We start from the raw sequence: 17780 nt of genomic DNA, 5'->3' as shown, positions 1-17780 counted from the left end.
GCAGGGTACTGGGGGGAGACTAGTAACAGTGACTATAGTTCAGGGTACTGGGGGGAGGCTAGTAACAGTGACTATAGTTCAGGGTACTGGGGGGAGGCTAGTAACAGTGACTATAGTTCAGGGCAGGGTACTGGGGGGAGACTAGTAACAGTGACTATAGTTCAGGGCAGGGTACTGGGGGGAGGCTAGTAACAGTGACTATAGTTCAGGGTGCTGGGGGGAGGCTAGTAACAGTGACTATAGTTCAGGGTGCTGGGGGGAGGCTAGTAACAGTGACTATAGTTCAGGGTACTGGGGGAGACTAGTAACAGTGACTATAGTTCAGGGTACTGGGGGGAGGCTAGTAACAGTGACTATAGTTCAGGGTACTGGGGGAGACTAGTAACAGTGACTATAGTTCAGGGTACTGGGGGAGGCTAGTAACAGTGACTATAGTTCAGGGTACTGGGGGAGGCTAGTAACAGTGACTATAGTTCAGGGTACTGGGGGGAGACTAGTAACAGTGACTATAGTTCAGGGTACTGGGGGGAGGCTAGTAACAGTGACTATAGTTCAGGGTACTGGGGGAGGCTAGTAACAGTGACTATAGTCCAGGGTACTGGGTGGAGGATAGTAACAGTGACTATAGTTCAGGGCAGGGTACTGGGGGGAGACTAGTAACAGTGACTATAGTTCAGGGTACGGGGGGGAGACTAGTAACAGTGACTATAGTTCAGGGTACTGGGGGAGACTAGTAACAGTGACTATAGTTCAGGGTACTGGGGGAGGCTAGTAACAGTGACTATAGTTCAGGGTACTGGGGGAGGCTAGTAACAGTGACTATAGTTCAGGGTACTGGGGGGAGACTAGTAACAGTGACTATAGTTCAGGGTACTGGGGGGAGGCTAGTAACAGTGACTATAGTTCAGGGTACTGGGGGGAGGCTAGTAACAGTGACTGTAGTTCAGGGTGCTGGGGGAGGCTAGTAACAGTGACTATAGTTCAGGGTACTGGGGGAGGCTAGTAACAGTGACTATAGTTCAGGGTACTGGGGGAGGCTAGTAACAGTGACTATAGTTCAGGGTGCTGGGGGAGGCTAGTAACAGTGACTATAGTTCAGGGCAGGGTACTGGGTGGAGGCTAGTAACAGTGACTATAGTTCAGGGTACTGGGGGAGGCTAGTAACAGTGACTATAGTTCAGGGTACTGGGGGGAGGCTAGTAACAGTGACTATAGTTCAGGGTACTGGGGGAGGCTAGTAACAGTGACTGTAGTTCAGGGTACTGGGGGGAGGCTAGTAACAGTGACTATAGTTCAGGGTACTGGGGGGATAGTAACAGTGACTATAGTTCAGGGTACTGGGGAGGCTAGTAACAGTGACTATAGTTCAGGGTACTGGGGGGAGACTAGTAACAGTGACTATAGTTCAGGGTACTGGGGGGAGGCTAGTAACAGTGACTATAGTTCAGGGTACTGGGGGGAGGCTAGTAACAGTGACTATAGTTCAGGGTACTGGGTGGAGACTAGTAACAGTGACTATAGTTCAGGGTACTGGGGGGAGACTAGTAACAGTGACTATAGTTCAGGGTACTGGGGGAGACTAGTAACAGTGACTATAGTTCAGGGTACTGGGGGAGACTAGTAACAGTGACTATAGTTCAGGGTACTGGGTGGAGACTAGTAACAGTGACTATAGTTCAGGGTACTGGGGGGAGATTAGTAACAGTGACTATAGTTCAGGGTACTGGGGGAGACTAGTAACAGTGACTATAGTTCAGGGCAGGGTACTGGGGGGATGCTAGTAACAGTGACTATAGTTCAGGGTACTGGGGGAGACTAGTAACAGTGACTATAGTTCAGGGTACTGGGTACTGGGGGGAGGCTAGTAACAGTGACTATAGTTCAGGGTACTGGGGGAGACTAGTAACAGTGACTATAGTTCAGGGTACTGTGGGGAGGCTAGTAACAGTGACTATAGTTCAGGGTACTGGGGGGAGGCTAGTAACAGTGACTATAGTTCAGGGTACTGGGGGAGACTAGTAACAGTGACTATAGTTCAGGGTACTGGGTACTGGGGGGAGGCTAGTAACAGTGACTATAGTTCAGGGTACTGGGGGGAGACTAGTAACAGTGACTATAGTTCAGGGTACTGGGGGGAGGCTAGTAACAGTGACTATAGTTCAGGGTACTGGGGGAGGCTAGTAACAGTGACTATAGTTCAGGGTACTGGGGGGAGACTAGTAACAGTGACTATAGTTCAGGGTACTGGGGGAGGCTAGTAACAGTGACTATAGTTCAGGGTACTGGGGGAGGCTAGTAACATTGACTATAGTTCAGGGTACTGGGGGGAGGCTAGTAACAGTGACTATAGTTCAGGGTGCTGGGGGGACACTAGTAACAGTGACTATAGTTCAGGGTACTGGGGGGAGACTAGTAAAAGTGACTATAGTTCAGGGTACTGGGGGGAGACTAGTAACAGTGACTATAGTTCAGGGCAGGGTACTGGGGGAGGCTAGTAACAGTGACTATAGTTCAGGGTACTGGGGGAGACTAGTAACAGTGACTATAGTTCAGGGTACTGGGGGAGACTAGTAACAGTGACTATAGTTCAGGGTACTGGGTGGAGGCTAGTAACAGTGACTATAGTTCAGGGTACTGGGGAGGCTAGTAACAGTGACTATAGTTCAGGGTACTGGGGGGAGGCTAGTAACAGTGACTATAGTTCAGGGTACTGGGGGAGGCTAGTAACAGTGACTATAGTTCAGGGCAGGGTACTGGGGGAGGATAGTAACAGTGACTATAGTTCAGGGTACTGGGGGGAGACTAGTAACAGTGACTATAGTTCAGGGTACTGGGGGAGGCTAGTAACAGTGACTGTAGTTCAGGGTACTGGGGGAGGCTAGTAACAGTGACTGTAGTTCAGGGTACTGGGGGAGACTAGTAACAGTGACTATAGTTCAGGGTACTGGGTGAGACTAGTAACAGTGACTATAGTTCAGGGTACTGGGGGAGACTAGTAACAGTGACTATAGTTCAGGGTACTGGGGGAGGCTAGTAACAGTGACTATAGTTCAGGGTACTGGGGGAGACTAGTAACAGTGACTATAGTTCAGGGTACTGGGGGAGGCTAGTAACAGTGACTATAGTTCAGGGTACTGGGGGAGGCTAGTAACAGTGACTATAGTTCAGGGCAGGGTACTGGGGGGAGGCTAGTAACAGTGACTATAGTTCAGGGTACTGGGGGGAGGCTAGTAACAGTGACTATAGTTCAGGGTACTGGGGGGAGGCTAGTAACATTAACTATAGTTCAGTGTACTGGGGGGAGGCTAGTAACAGTGACTATAGTTCAGGGTACTGGGGGGAGGCTAGTAACAGTGACTATAGTTCAGGGTACTGGGGGAGGCTAGTAACAGTGACTATAGTTCAGGGTACTGGGGGAGACTAGTAACAGTGACTATAGTTCAGGGTACTGGGGGAGGCTAGTAACAGTGACTATAGTTCAGGGTACTGGGGGGAGACTAGTAACAGTGACTATAGTTCAGGGCAGGGTACTGGGGGAGGCTAGTAACAGTGACTATAGTTCAGGGTACTGGGGGAGGCTAGTAACAGTGACTATAGTTCAGGGTACTGGGGGAGGCTAGTAACAGTGACTATAGTTCAGGGCAGGGTACTGGGGGGAGGATAGTAACAGTGACTATAGTTCAGGGTACTGGGGGGAGACTAGTAACAGTGACTATAGTTCAGGGTACTGGGGGGAGGCTAGTAACAGTGACTGTAGTTCAGGGTACTGGGGGAGGCTAGTAACAGTGACTGTAGTTCAGGGTACTGGGGGAGACTAGTAACAGTGACTATAGTTCAGGGTACTGGGTGAGACTAGTAACAGTGACTATAGTTCAGGGTACTGGGGGAGACTAGTAACAGTGACTATAGTTCAGGGTACTGGGGGAGGCTAGTAACAGTGACTATAGTTCAGGGCAGGGTACTGGGGGAGACTAGTAACAGTGACTATAGTTCAGGGTACTGGGGGAGGCTAGTAACAGTGACTATAGTTCAGGGTACTGGGGGGAGGCTAGTAACAGTGACTATAGTTCAGGGCAGGGTACTGGGGGAGGCTAGTAACAGTGACTATAGTTCAGGGTACTGGGGGGAGGCTAGTAACAGTGACTATAGTTCAGGGTACTGGGGGGAGGCTAGTAACATTAACTATAGTTCAGTGTACTGGGGGGAGGCTAGTAACAGTGACTATAGTTCAGGGTACTGGGGGAGGCTAGTAACAGTGACTATAGTTCAGGGTACTGGGGGAGGCTAGTAACAGTGACTATAGTTCAGGGTACTGGGGAGACTAGTAACAGTGACTATAGTTCAGGGTACTGGGGAGGCTAGTAACAGTGACTATAGTTCAGGGTACTGGGGGAGACTAGTAACAGTGACTATAGTTCAGGGCAGGGTACTGGGGGAGGCTAGTAACAGTGACTATAGTTCAGGGTACTGGGGGGAGACTAGTAACAGTGACTATAGTTCAGGGTACTGGGGGGAGGCTAGTAACAGTGACTATAGTTCAGGGTACTGGGGGGAGGCTAGTAACAGTGACTGTAGTTCAGGGTACTGGGGGGAGGCTAGTAACAGTGACTGTAGTTCAGGGTACTGGGGGGTGGCAGTCAAGTCGTGACTATTTAACAGTCTGATGGCCTTGATATAGAAGCTGTTTCTCAGTCCCAGTCTCAAAGTCCCAGCTTTGATGCACCTGTGCTGTCTCTGCCTTTTAGATTTTAGCAGGGTGAACAGGCTGTGGTTGGAGGGGGGGTGGCTGAGGTCATTGAAGACCTTCTAGATGGTTGCAGGGGGAACAGGCTGTGGTTGGGGGGGGGGGGGGGCTGAGGTCATTGAAGACCTTCTAGATGGTAGCTGGGGGAACAGGCTGTGGTTGGGGGGGGGGCTGAGGTCATTGAAGACCTTCTAGATGGTTGCAGGGGAACAGGCTGTGGTTGGGGGGGGGGGGCTGAGGTCATTGAAGACCTTCTAGATGGTAGCTGGGGAACAGGCTGTGGTTGGGGGGGGGCTGAGGTCATTGAAGAATTTCTAGATGGTAGCAGGGTGAACAGGCTGGGGCACGGGGGGTGCTGAGGTCATTGAAGACCTTTTAGATGGCAGCAGGGGGAACAGGTTGTGGTTGGGGGGGGCTGAGGTCATTGAAGACCTTTTAGATGGCAGCAGGGTGAACAGGCTGTGGTTGGGGGGGGCTGAGGTCATTGAAGACCTTTTAGATGGCAGCAGGGTGAACAGGCTGTGGTTGGGGGGGGCTGAGGTCATTGAAGACCTTTTAGATGGTAGCAGGGTGAACAGGCTGTCCTTGATGATCTTCCCTGCCAGGGTTACTCGAGAACTATTTGAAAAGGTCCGGATGGATCATGTAATTTATCGCCGTGGTAACAAACCTCCACCTCCCCAGCCACTGCATTCCCAAACTTGCCACACCCCTCTTGTTGGCGGAGAGAAAATCGTGCAGTTTTAAAATGTGCAATTGTATCCATTCTGTATGGGGCAGATTTTTTGGGGGGGCGGGGGGTTAAAGCTCATTTCCCACAATTCTACACAGTCTTCCATGTCTTATGTGTGTTTATGTGATATAAGGGCCGAAGCCTGACTTAAGTAAAAAAGGAAGGAGGAGACCCTCGGTCCGTATTGACCCCATTCTGGGACCAGATCTGGTCTGTAGTCCGCCAGTTGAGTATCATGGGGAGGGGGGGGGCGTTCTTGGCCATGGAGTACAGGAGACCTACAGCTGTACATAGGACATCACTAGAAAGAGGTCTTCCTCAACTTGTTAATTGAAAACGATTTAGAAAAAAAGGTTGACAGAAACTCATGTTCATCCACTCATTGATGGTTTATTAAATATGCATTGGAATATGAACCACTGTATGAACGCTTATAGCTTCTTATAACACGTCATAGCTCCTTATAACATGTTATAACACGTCATAGCTCCTTATAACATGTTATAACAACATAGCTTCTTATAACACGTTATAACACATCATAGCTTCTTATAACACGTCATAGCTCCTTATAACACATCATAGCTCCTTATAACACGTCATAACACATTATAACACGTCATAGTTCCTTATAACACATCATAGCTTCTCCTTATAACACATCATAGCTCCTTATAATAACACATCATAGCTCCTTATAACACATCATAGCTTCTCCTTATAACACATCATAGCTCCTTATAACACATCATATCTTCTCCTTATAACACATCATATCTTCTCCTTATAACACATCATAGCTTCTCCTTATAACACATCATGGCTCCTTATAACACATCATGGCTCCTTATTACACATTATAGCTTCTTATAACATGTCTTATAACAACATGTCTTCATGATGATGATGAAGAGGATGTGAAGGCTGGGGTGTGATGTCATAATGATGATGAAGAGGATGTGAAGGCTGGTGCTGGGGTGGGATGTCTTCATGATGATGATGAAGAGGATGTGAAGGCTGGTGCTCGGGGGGGTGTCTTCATGATGATGATGATGAAGAGGATGTGAAGGCTGGTGCTGGGGGGGTGTCTTCATGATGACGATGAAGAGGATGTGAAGGCTGGTGCTGGGGTGGGATGTCTTCATGATGATGATGAAGAGGATGTGAAGGCTGGGGTGGGATGTCTTCATGATGATGATGAAGAGGATGTGAAGGCTGGTGCTGGGGTGGGATGTCTTCATGATGATGATGAAGAGGATGTGAAGGCTTGTGCTGGGGGGGTGTCTTCATGATGACGATGACGAGGAGTGTAAGATGTCCTCCTCACCTCTCTACTGTCAGCTGCACTGCTGAAACATTTTGGTTTAAAATGGCTGCTGTGGTGGTGGTGTGGGGGGGTGTTACTGCTATCTACAGGTGGATGGGGTGGGGGGGGTGTTACTGCTATCTACAGGTGGTTGGGGTGGGGGGGGGTGTTACTGCTATCTACAGGTGGTTGGGGTGGGGGGGGTGTTACTAATATCTACAGGTGGTTGGGGTGGGGAGGGTATGGCATCAGAGCCCTCTATTGCTGTAAAAGGCCCAGGGTGTGTGTTCCCCCCCCAATTGGGTGTTACTGCTATCTACAGGTGGTTGGGTTGGCGGGGGGGGGGGGGTATGGCATCAGAGCCCTCTATTGCTGTAAAAGGCCCAGGGTGTGTGTGTCCCCCCAATTGGGTGTTACTGCTATCTACAGGTGGTTGGGGTGGGGTGGGGGGGGGTGTTACTGCTATCTACAGGTGGTTGGCGTGGGGGGGGGGTATGGCATCAGAGCCTTCAAGGCCCCAGGATGTCCCCCCCCCCCATTATAATACACAGCCGACAGAGCAGAAGAACAACACTGCATTATAAACCCAGTCTAATCCCTTATGAGCCGTTATAGCGTAGAGGTTGATTGACATTAGCAGTAAAGTCACCAGGTACTTCAGCCATCCAGCCCAATGCACGCTGGGAGTTGTTCTCCGGAGGGGGGAGGAGCCTAGCAGGGAAGCAGCCTGGTGACTGCCAGCAGCTGGTCTGTGGTGGGTTATTGATCAGGACCAAGCTGATGCAGTATTATTGATTATTGATTGGCAGACACCAGAGACGACATGAACATAGACCTCTCCCCTTTGAGAGAGTCAGAGTCAGAGCAGAGCAAGGTGAAGCTGCCTCTCGAGTCTACAGGCAACGATCTAAAGGTCACTTCCTGCCCCCCCCTTGGTGGATGGCACACTGATCCAAGATCGGTACTAAACAAGAGTCACCTGTGTTTGTTCACACCCGTCACAGTGGCCAAGATGAACGAAGAGAGACGAGACAGGTAGGAGGAGGACCGGACCACAATCTGTCAAATGTCTTTCATACCACACATCTCATAACAACACGACAAACACTTCTCCAGGCCACACCCCCTGAGGGGTACGATACAACAGCAGGATCAACCAGCTAAGCCAGATAACTCTGATAAACAACCAGAAACAACCGCTGGTTTCCTGGTTGTTTAAAACAGTCTTTAAAAAAAAAATTGATAACATTCCCAGAAGTGTAGAAGAACCTGAAGCAGGTTGACCCTCGGTCAGTTCTCTAGGGTCAGAGTTAGTAAACACTACAGTGCTGTCCTGTCAGGTTGACTGATCCTCGGTCAGTTCTCTAGGGTCAGAGTTAGTAAACACTACAGTGCTGTCCTGTCAGGTTGACTGTTCCTCGGTCAGATCTCTAGGGTCAGAGTTAGTAAACACTACAGTCCTGTCAGGTTGACTGATCCTCGGTCAGTTCTCTAGGGTCAGAGTTAGTAAACACTACAGTCCTGTCAGGTTGACTGATCCTAGGTCAGTTCTCTAGGGTCAGAGTTAGTAAACACTACAGTGCTGTCCTGTCAGGTTGACTGATCCTCGGTCAGTTCTCTAGGGTCAGAGTTAGTAAACACTACAGTGCTGTCCTGTCAGGTTGACTGATCCTAGGTCAGTTCTCTAGGGTCAGAGTTAGTAAACACTACAGTGCTGTCCTGTCAGGTTGACTGATCCTAGGTCAGTTCTCTAGGGTCAGAGTTAGTAAACACTACAGTGCTGTCCTGTCAGGTTGACTGATCCTCGGTCAGATCTCTAGGGTCAGAGTTAGTAAACACTACAGTCCTGTCAGGTTGACTGATCCTAGGTCAGTTCTCTAGGGTCAGAGTTAGTAAACACTACAGTGCTGTCCTGTCAGGTTGACTGATCCTAGGTCAGATCTCTAGGGTCAGAGTTAGTAAACACTACAGTGCTGTCCTGTCAGGTTGACTGATCCTCGGTCAGTTCTCTAGGGTCAGAGTTAGTAAACACTACAGTGCTGTCCTGTCAGGTTGACTGATCCTCGGTCAGTTCTCTAGGGTCAGAGTTAGTAAACACTACAGTCCTGTCAGGTTGACTGATCCTGGGTCAGTTCTCTAGGGTCAGAGTTAGTAAACACTACAGTGCTGTCCTGTCAGGTTGACTGATCCTCGGTCAGATCTCTAGGGTCAGAGTTAGTAAACACTACAGTGCTGTCCTGTCAGGTTGACTGATCCTCGGTCAGATCTCTAGGGTCAGAGTTAGTAAACACTACAGTCCTGTCAGGTTGACTGATCCTAGGTCAGTTCTCTAGGGTCAGAGTTAGTAAACACTACAGTGCTGTCCTGTCAGGTTGACTGATCCTGGGTCAGATCTCTAGGGTCAGAGTTAGTAAACACTACAGTGCTGTCCTGTCAGGTTGACTGATCCTAGGTCAGTTCTCTAGGGTCAGAGTTAGTAAACACTACAGTGCTGTCCTGTCAGGTTGACTGATCCTCGGTCAGATCTCTAGGGTCAGAGTTAGTAAACACTACAGTCCTGTCAGGTTGACTGATCCTCGGTCAGTTCTCTAGGGTCAGAGTTAGTAAACACTACAGTCCTGTCAGGTTGACTGATCCTCGGTCAGTTCTCTAGGGTCAGAGTTAGTAAACACTACAGTCCTGTCAGGTTGACTGATCCTAGGTCAGTTCTCTAGGGTCAGAGTTAGTAAACACTACAGTGCAGTCCTGTCAGGTTGACTGATCCTGGGTCAGATCTCTAGGGTCAGAGTTAGTAAACACTACAGTCCTGTCAGGTTGACTGATCCTCGGTCAGTTCTCTAGGGTCAGAGTTAGTAAACACTACAGTCCTGTCAGGTTGACTGATCCTGGGTCAGTTCTCTAGGGTCAGAGTTAGTAAACACTACAGTGCTGTCAGGTTGACTGATCCTAGGTCAGTTCTCTAGGGTCAGAGTTAGTAAACACTACAGTGCTGTCCTGTCAGGTTGACTGATCCTCGGTCAGTTCTCTAGGGTCAGAGTTAGTAAACACTACAGTGCTGTCAGGTTGACTGATCCTCGGTCAGTTCTCTAGGGTCAGAGTTAGTAAACACTACAGTCCTGTCAGGTTGACTGATCCTCGGTCAGTTCTCTAGGGTCAGAGTTAGTAAACACTACAGTGCTGTCCTGTCAGGTTGACTGATCCTCGGTCAGTTCTCTAGGGTCAGAGTTAGTAAACACTACAGTGCTGTCCTGTCAGGTTGACTGATCCTCGGTCAGTTCTCTAGGGTCAGAGTTAGTAAACACTACAGTCCTGTCAGGTTGACTGATCCTCGGTCAGTTCTCTAGGGTCAGAGTTAGTAAACACTACAGTGCTGTCCTGTCAGGTTGACTGATCCTCGGTCAGTTCTCTAGGGTCAGAGTTAGTAAACACTACAGTGCTGTCAGGTTGACTGATCCTGGGTCAGTTCTCTAGGGTCAGAGTTAGTAAACACTACAGTGCTGTCCTGTCAGGTTGACTGATCCTCGGTCAGTTCTCTAGGGTCAGAGTTAGTAAACACTACAGTGCTGTCCTGTCAGGTTGACTGATCCTGGGTCAGTTCTCTAGGGTCGACTGTCAGGTTGACTGATCCTCGGTCAGTTCTCTAGGGTCAGAGTTAGTAAACACTACAGTGCTGTCCTGTCAGGTTGACTGATCCTCGGTCAGTTCTCTAGGGTCAGAGTTAGTAAACACTACAGTGCTGTCCTGTCAGGTTGACTGATCCTGGGTCAGATCTCTAGGGTCAGAGTTAGTAAACACTACAGTGCTGTCCTGTCAGGTTGACTGATCCTCGGTCAGTTCTCTAGGGTCAGAGTTAGTAAACACTACAGTCCTGTCAGGTTGACTGATCCTCGGTCAGTTCTCTAGGGTCAGAGTTAGTAAACACTACAGTCCTGTCAGGTTGACTGATCCTCGGTCAGTTCTCTAGGGTCAGAGTTAGTAAACACTACAGTGCTGTCCTGTCAGGTTGACTGATCCTAGGTCAGTTCTCTAGGGTCAGAGTTAGTAAACACTACAGTGCTGTCCTGTCAGGTTGACTGATCCTCGGTCAGTTCTCTAGGGTCAGAGTTAGTAAACACTACAGTCCTGTCAGGTTGACTGATCCTCGGTCAGTTCTCTAGGGTCAGAGTTAGTAAACACTACAGTGCTGTCCTGTCAGGTTGACTGATCCTGGGTCAGATCTCTAGGGTCAGAGTTAGTAAACACTACAGTGCTGTCCTGTCAGGTTGACTGATCCTCGGTCAGTTCTCTAGGGTCAGAGTTAGTAAACACTACAGTCCTGTCAGGTTGACTGATCCTAGGTCAGTTCTCTAGGGTCAGAGTTAGTAAACACTACAGTGCTGTCAGGTTGACTGATCCTGGGTCAGATCTCTAGGGTCAGAGTTAGTAAACACTACAGTGCTGTCCTGTCAGGTTGACTGATCCTAGGTCAGTTCTCTAGGGTCAGAGTTAGTAAACACTACAGTCCTGTCAGGTTGACTGATCCTGGGTCAGATCTCTAGGGTCAGAGTTAGTAAACACTACAGTGCTGTCCTGTCAGGTTGACTGATCCTCGGTCAGTTCTCTAGGGTCAGAGTTAGTAAACACTACAGTGCTGTCCTGTCAGGTTGACTGATCCTAGGTCAGTTCTCTAGGGTCAGAGTTAGTGTAACGTTGTCCCCTGATCGTGCAATGTTCTGCTTGTTGATTGGCCAGTTGGACAGTTCTGCTTGTTGATTGGCCAGTTAGACAGTCCTGCATGTTGATTGGCCAGTTCTGCTTGTTGATTGGCCAGTTAGACAGTTCTGCTTGTTGATCGGCCAGTTAGACAGGTCTGCTTGTTGATTGGCCAGTTCTGCTTGTTGATCGGCCAGTTAGACAGGTCTGCTTGTTGATCGGCCAGTTAGACAGGTCTGCTTGTTGATTGGCCAGTTAGACAGTTCTGCTTGTTGATTGGCCAGTTAGACAGTTCTGCTTGTTGATTGGCCAGTTAGACAGTTCTGCTTGTTGATCGGCCAGTTAGACAGTTCTGCTTGTTGATTGGCCAGTTAGACAGTTCTGCTTGTTGATTGGCCAGTTAGACAGTTCTGCTTGTTGATTGGCCAGTTAGACAGGTCTGCATGTTGATTGGCCAGTTAGACAGGTCTGCTTGTTAATTAGCCAGTTAGACAGTTCTGCTTGTTGATTGGCCAGTGAGACAGGTCTGCTTGTTAATTGGCCAGTCACAGTTCTGCTTGTTGATTAGCCAGTCACAGTCCTGCTTGTTGATTGGCCAGTTAGACAGTCCTGCTTGTTGATTGGCCAGTCACAGTCCTGCTTGTTGATTGGCCAGTCACAGTCCTGCTTGTTGATTGGCCAGTTAGACAGGTCTGCTTGTTGATTGGCCAGTTGGACAGTCCTGCTTGTTGATTGGCCACAGTTATACAGATCTGCTTGTTGATTGGCCACAGTTAGACAGGTCTGCTTGTTGATTGGCCACAGTTAGACAGGTCTGCTTGTTGATTGGCCACAGTTAGACAGGTCTGCTTGTTGATTGGCCAGTTAGACAGTTATTCTTGTTGACTGGACACAGTTCGACAGTTCTGGTAGTTGATTGGCCAGTTAGACAGTTCTGCTTGTTGATTGGACACAGTTTGACAGTTCTGCTTGTTGATTGGACACAGTTTGACAGTTCTGCTTGTTGATTGGCCACAGTTAGACAGGTCTGCTTGTTGATTGGCCAGTTAAGACAGTTTTGACAGGTAACTCTGCTGTGAATTGTCCTGTCTGTCTGTTGGTTCTGACTCTCTCCAGATTTCTGGTCTTGAGCCTTGACAACCTGTGGAGAAGACAAGGGGCCACATGTTAGAGATGGACAGGAATAGCCTGTATTTACTATAGGACTGTAGGTTAGGGTATGTGTTACTGTATTTACTATAGGACTGTAGGTTAAAGTATGTGTTACTGTATTTACTATAGGACTGTAGGTTAAAGTATGTGTTACTGTATTTACTATAGGACTGTAGGTTAGGGTATGTGTTACTGTATTTACTATAGGACTGTAGGTTAAGGTATGTGTTACCTTATTTACTATAGGACTGTAGGTTAAAGTATGTGTTACTGTATTTACTATAGGACCGTAGGTTAAAGTATGTGTTACTGCAGGGGTGTCAAAGTCAAATGGACGGAGGGCCAAATAAAAAATTTAGCTACAAGCCGAGGGCCGGACTGTTCGAATGTTCATTGAAAATTTTTTAAATGACCCATATAGTCTAGTGAACCTAATTGAACCTACTGAAAACCTAACAAATATATTCCAATATGATCAGATAAATAAAGCAATATTTTCTTATGGCTCTGTCAGTAATCTTTAATTTTCAACAGACACAAAAGACAAATTTCCTTTATATAAAAATCCCCATAACATGAACATTAAATGAAAGAAACCGGTATTCAAGGCACCATCAGTAGCCTATATTTTCTATTTTAGCAAAAGTGGGCTAAATTTACTTCAAAGAAAAAAACAATAATAGCAATTTTCTATCATCCACTCAACTGAAATATTTTTAAAATATAATTGGATTGAAATACAATAAAATAAAGTGCAAAAATCTATTAATCAAAAACAACACTTTGTTTAAGGAGAAGTAACATGCAGTGAAAACAAATATTAAACTTTAACTTTTAAACTTGAACTGAGTAAAAACTCTAAATATGTGATTGCACAGTAATGTTCACTTGTTTGAGGTTGAGGGTGATACTTGGTGGTGTCCCATCTTTTCCACAAGTTCATCAATGTTCGGGGTAAGGCTCTGAGCTGAGGAAATCCTCAGAATTGAGTGGAGGTGTTCAGCAGTAAGTCGACTTCTGTGTGATGTTTTGTTCAGGTTCATCAAAGAAAAAAGTTGTTCACACAGGTATGTGCTGCCACACAGGTATGTGCTGCCAAACATAGACAACGTTTGAGCAGCCTGGATGCGCAGCTGGGGCATTGTGTCGGGGAGGAAACGGGCGAACTCCGCAGCACCCACTGCCGCATATTTTGCCCTCAGTGCATCATTGCATTGGAGGTCAATCAACTCCATTTGGAGGTTTGGTGGTGAGCTTTCCACGTCAACAGCAAATGGGTTACCGAGCAGTTCCAACCTGCTTTTTTGTGCTTCAAAGTCAGCAAATCGGCGTCGAAAGTCAGCGGCAAGCATACCTATTTTATCAGCCAACTGTGCGCTCGGGAACGCACTGGTAGAGAGCTTCTCTTTCATGGTCTGGCAGCTGGGAAAGTGGCTCAAATTTTCTTTCCGCATCTGCGTCTCCCACAGAGTCAGTTTGGTTTTAAATGCCTTCACTGTACTGTACATATCAGAGATGACATGATCCCGACCCTGCAGCTGCAAGTTCATTGCATTCAGATGACTCGTAATGTCACACAGAAAAGCCATTTCACACAGAAACATTTCGTCTCGGAGTTGTGTTGTGTCTTTCCCTTTGCTGTCCAAGAACAGACAAATCTCCTCACGAAGCTCGAAACATCTTTGAAGCACCTTTCCCTGGCTTAGCCATCGCACCTCTGTGTGATAAGGCAAATCACCATGCTCCGTTTCTAACTCCGTCAGAAATGCCTTGAACTGGCGGTGATTCAAACCTTTGGCTCTGATAAAGTTAACTGTGCGCGTGATGATGCTCATTACATGCTCCATTTTCAAGGCTTTACCGCACAACGCTTCCTGGTGTATGATACAATGATAAGCTGTCAGCTCACCTGTCGCGTTTTCCTCTTGCATCTTTTCCCGTATCTTCGCCACCAGTCCGCTCCTGTGTCCACACATCGCAGGTGCTCCGTCGGTTGTCAAACCCACGAGTTTTTCCCAAGGCAGCTCCATCTCATTTACACATCTTGACACCTCTTCATACAAATCATGCCCCGTAGTTGTGCCATGCATAGGACGTAAAGCCAAAAACTCCTCTGTCACGCTTAGGCTGGAGTCCACTCCGCGGATGAAAATTGACAACTGGGCAATGTCAGAAATGTCGGTGCTCTCATCCACAGCCAAGGAATATGCAATGAAATCTTTTCCCTTTTTCACAAGCTGCTCTTTTAGATTGATGGACAACTGGTCTACTCTCTCGGCAATGGTGTTTCTGCTCAGACTCACATTTAAAAAGAGTTGCCTTTTTCTGGGCAAACTTCGTCACAAACTTTAATCATGCAGTTTTTGATGAAATCCCCCTCCGTAAATGGCCGGGCTGATTTAGCGATCTCTTCTGCCAAAATAAAACTGGCCTTGACAGCAGCCTGGCCTTGTGATTTGGCTTTTTTGAACAGAGCCTGTTGAGATTTGAGGCCTCGTTTTAATTCCTCTGCCTTTTGTAGCCTTTGTTCCATGTCCATATTCTTGTTTTTGTCCGCGTGTTTCGTTTCATAATGTCGTCTCAGATTATACTCTTTCAGTACCGCCACACTTTCTCCACACAGAAGACACACAGGTTTTCCAGCTACCTCCGTGAACATATACTCCGACTCCCACCTTGTTTGAAACCCCGGTTCTCAGTGTCCACCTTCCGTTTTGCCATTTTTGATGGGTATCTGAAAGTTAATTTTACTGTGATGCTGACGACTGCTGTGCCAATAAATATTGAAATGAAGCAGCCTACTGCTCGGTGCGTCACCGTTGCATTGTGGGAAATGTAGTATTGGTGCGTGTAAAAGATCTGCGGGCTGCCGGCTTGCTGCGGTCTGCGGGCCGGTTCTAATAATAAATCAAGATCATCCCAGGGGCCGTAAAAAACCTTCTCGCGGGCCGGATGTGGCCCGCGGGCCTTGACTCTGACATATGTGTGTTACTGTATTTACTATAGGACTGTAGGTTAAGGTATGTGTTACTGTATTTACTATAGGACTGTAGGTTAAAGTATGTGTTACTGTATTTACTATAGGACTGTAGGTGAAGGTATGTGTTACTGTATTTACTATAGGACTGTAGGTTAAAGTATGTGTTAATGTATTTACTATACATTGTAGGTCCTACAACATAGAGGATAGTCAGGGATGTTACAGGGTTGAGATGAGGGCCCAACCCAATTCAAACCAAATCCTGGCCCCATTCTGGCATCACCCACACCCCTGCGATCACCCCCATTCTGGCATCACCCCCATTCTGGCATCACCCCCATTCTGGCATCACCCACACCCCTGGCATCACCCCCATTCTGGCATCACCCCCATTCTGGCATCACCCACACTCCTGGCATCACCCCACTTCTGGCATCACCCCACTTCTGGCATCACCCACACTCCTGGCATCACCCACACTCCTGGCATCACCCACACTCCTGGCATCACCCACACTCCTGGCATCACCCCCACCCCCCTGGCATCACCCACCCCCATTCTGGCATCACCCCCATTCTGACATCACCCCCATTCTGGCATCACCCACACCCCTGGCATCACCCCCATTCTGGCATCACCCACCCCCCTGGCATCACCCCACTTCTGGCATCACCCACACTCCTGGCATCACCCACACTCCTGGCATCACCCACACTCCTGGCATCACCCCCACGGCATCACCCCACCCCCCTGGCATCACCCACCCCCATTCTGGCATCACCCCCATTCTGGCATCACCCCCACCCCTGGCATCACTGCAGCAGCAAACTGTCATCCTATCACTATTATCATTCTATCCCTCCTTACTTTTTCATCCTGCAGCCAATGTTGTTCCAAGCCAAGACAAATATCCTCCTCCTGGAGTTCCCAGTGTCAGTCTCTCCCAACATCATCATCATCATCATCATCACAGGCCGGTAGGAGTCCAGTTCACCCCTGCGGAGCATGCCGGTGCAGCGGCGCTTCTCTCTGCCTCTCGAGCCTTGGGCCCCAGCTCACTCCAGGTACCTCTCGAAAACATCGAGTTCTGTGTCCGTGTCGTAAGGGACAGAGGCCGGGTCAGATAGTACCCCTAGGTCCACCAGCGCCTGGTCCATATCTTCCGGTAGAAACACTATCCCCACATTCAGGACAATGTATTCCATTAGAAAGGCATAGTAGAGGATCAAAACGTTCACAAAAAACAGGCCCAGATAAAACATACAGGGAAGTTCGTTGAGGAGCGATTCCAACGAATCTAGTCGAGCATAAGTTTTGAGTGTCATAGAAAACTAATCCGGGAAAGTTTAGCTCAGCTAGTTATGTTGACAAGGAGCAGGACAAGGACAGTGTCATTGCTCTGAGACCAGCAGTAACATGGACAGTGTATTTGGAGTGTCCATTTCAGGGAAGACAGCAATGATTTGTCCTGAAATGCCAGCTTTTGCAATAGCACAGCTATCAAGCGATAGACATTAGTTAGGAGGTACACGAAATAACCTATAACAACAAAAGAAAAAAGCCCGTTCAGCTCGACACCGCTAGTTCATGTAAACACAGTGTTAACTCGATGCATTCTTGATATTCTCTGAGAAGGTCGAAGGAATAAAAACTGTTGCGTTATTTCCAACATGCCTGCCCTGGTTAGCTATTACCGGCCAACGACTATAGCGTTTTAATTATTATACAGGAATATGTTCTATCGATGGAAATACATTCGATAATCCAGACCTCCCGTTACATTTTCATGTCAACATTTCCGCTTACTGCATCAAAACAGTCCGACCTTACGGTCAAAACAGTACAGATACGTCTATATAGCTTAAGCATTTGATTGGTTCATTATAGAATACCGTCCTGTGAATGGTCAACTGAGACATCGATCACATTAATCCCGCCTTTTCATCGGTTTTGACCCTTGTTCGCTTTTTGCGTCGATGGCTCCTCGCATTGGTATTTGATTGGCTGCTGTGTTCATCGTTGTAGGATGAAGACCAATCAACGTCCCCGAAATGTTGAAAAAAAAACAGTTCGATTTTTTTCCCCCAAAATACTTTTTGGGATTTGTAGTGTTTTGTAACTGTCATTTTAATGAAATTGTGTTACCGGAACACAACAAATAAACTTCATGTCC

The 17780-nt window shown here is 47.7% G+C and overlaps 1 protein-coding gene across 2 annotated transcripts; it reads right to left on the bottom strand.

Annotated features, from left to right (window-relative positions):
- Positions 1-5851: 5851 nt before the first annotated feature.
- Positions 5852-17442, bottom strand: LOC135554826 (uncharacterized). 2 transcript variants are annotated; one of them, XR_010457751.1, is made up of 2 exons: positions 16475-17442; positions 5852-12616 (listed from the first exon to the last, which is right to left on the bottom strand). XR_010457751.1 is itself a non-coding variant. In XM_064987276.1 (2 exons), the coding sequence occupies exon 2, from the start codon at positions 6716-6718 to the stop codon at positions 6335-6337; it is 384 nt and encodes a 127-aa protein (XP_064843348.1). In that variant the 5' UTR covers positions 6719-12616; positions 16475-16665; the 3' UTR covers positions 5852-6334. The 2 variants fall into 2 exon arrangements, 1 of the variants encoding a protein (XP_064843348.1); XM_064987276.1 differs by having other exon boundaries at positions 16475-16665.
- Between the last annotated feature and the right edge of the window lie 338 nt (positions 17443-17780).

Source organism: Oncorhynchus masou, chromosome 14, assembly GCF_036934945.1.
Source record: "Oncorhynchus masou masou isolate Uvic2021 chromosome 14, UVic_Omas_1.1, whole genome shotgun sequence".
NCBI classification, from domain to species: Eukaryota; Metazoa; Chordata; class Actinopteri; order Salmoniformes; family Salmonidae; genus Oncorhynchus; species Oncorhynchus masou.
This window is presented reverse-complemented; position numbering and strand designations above follow the sequence as displayed.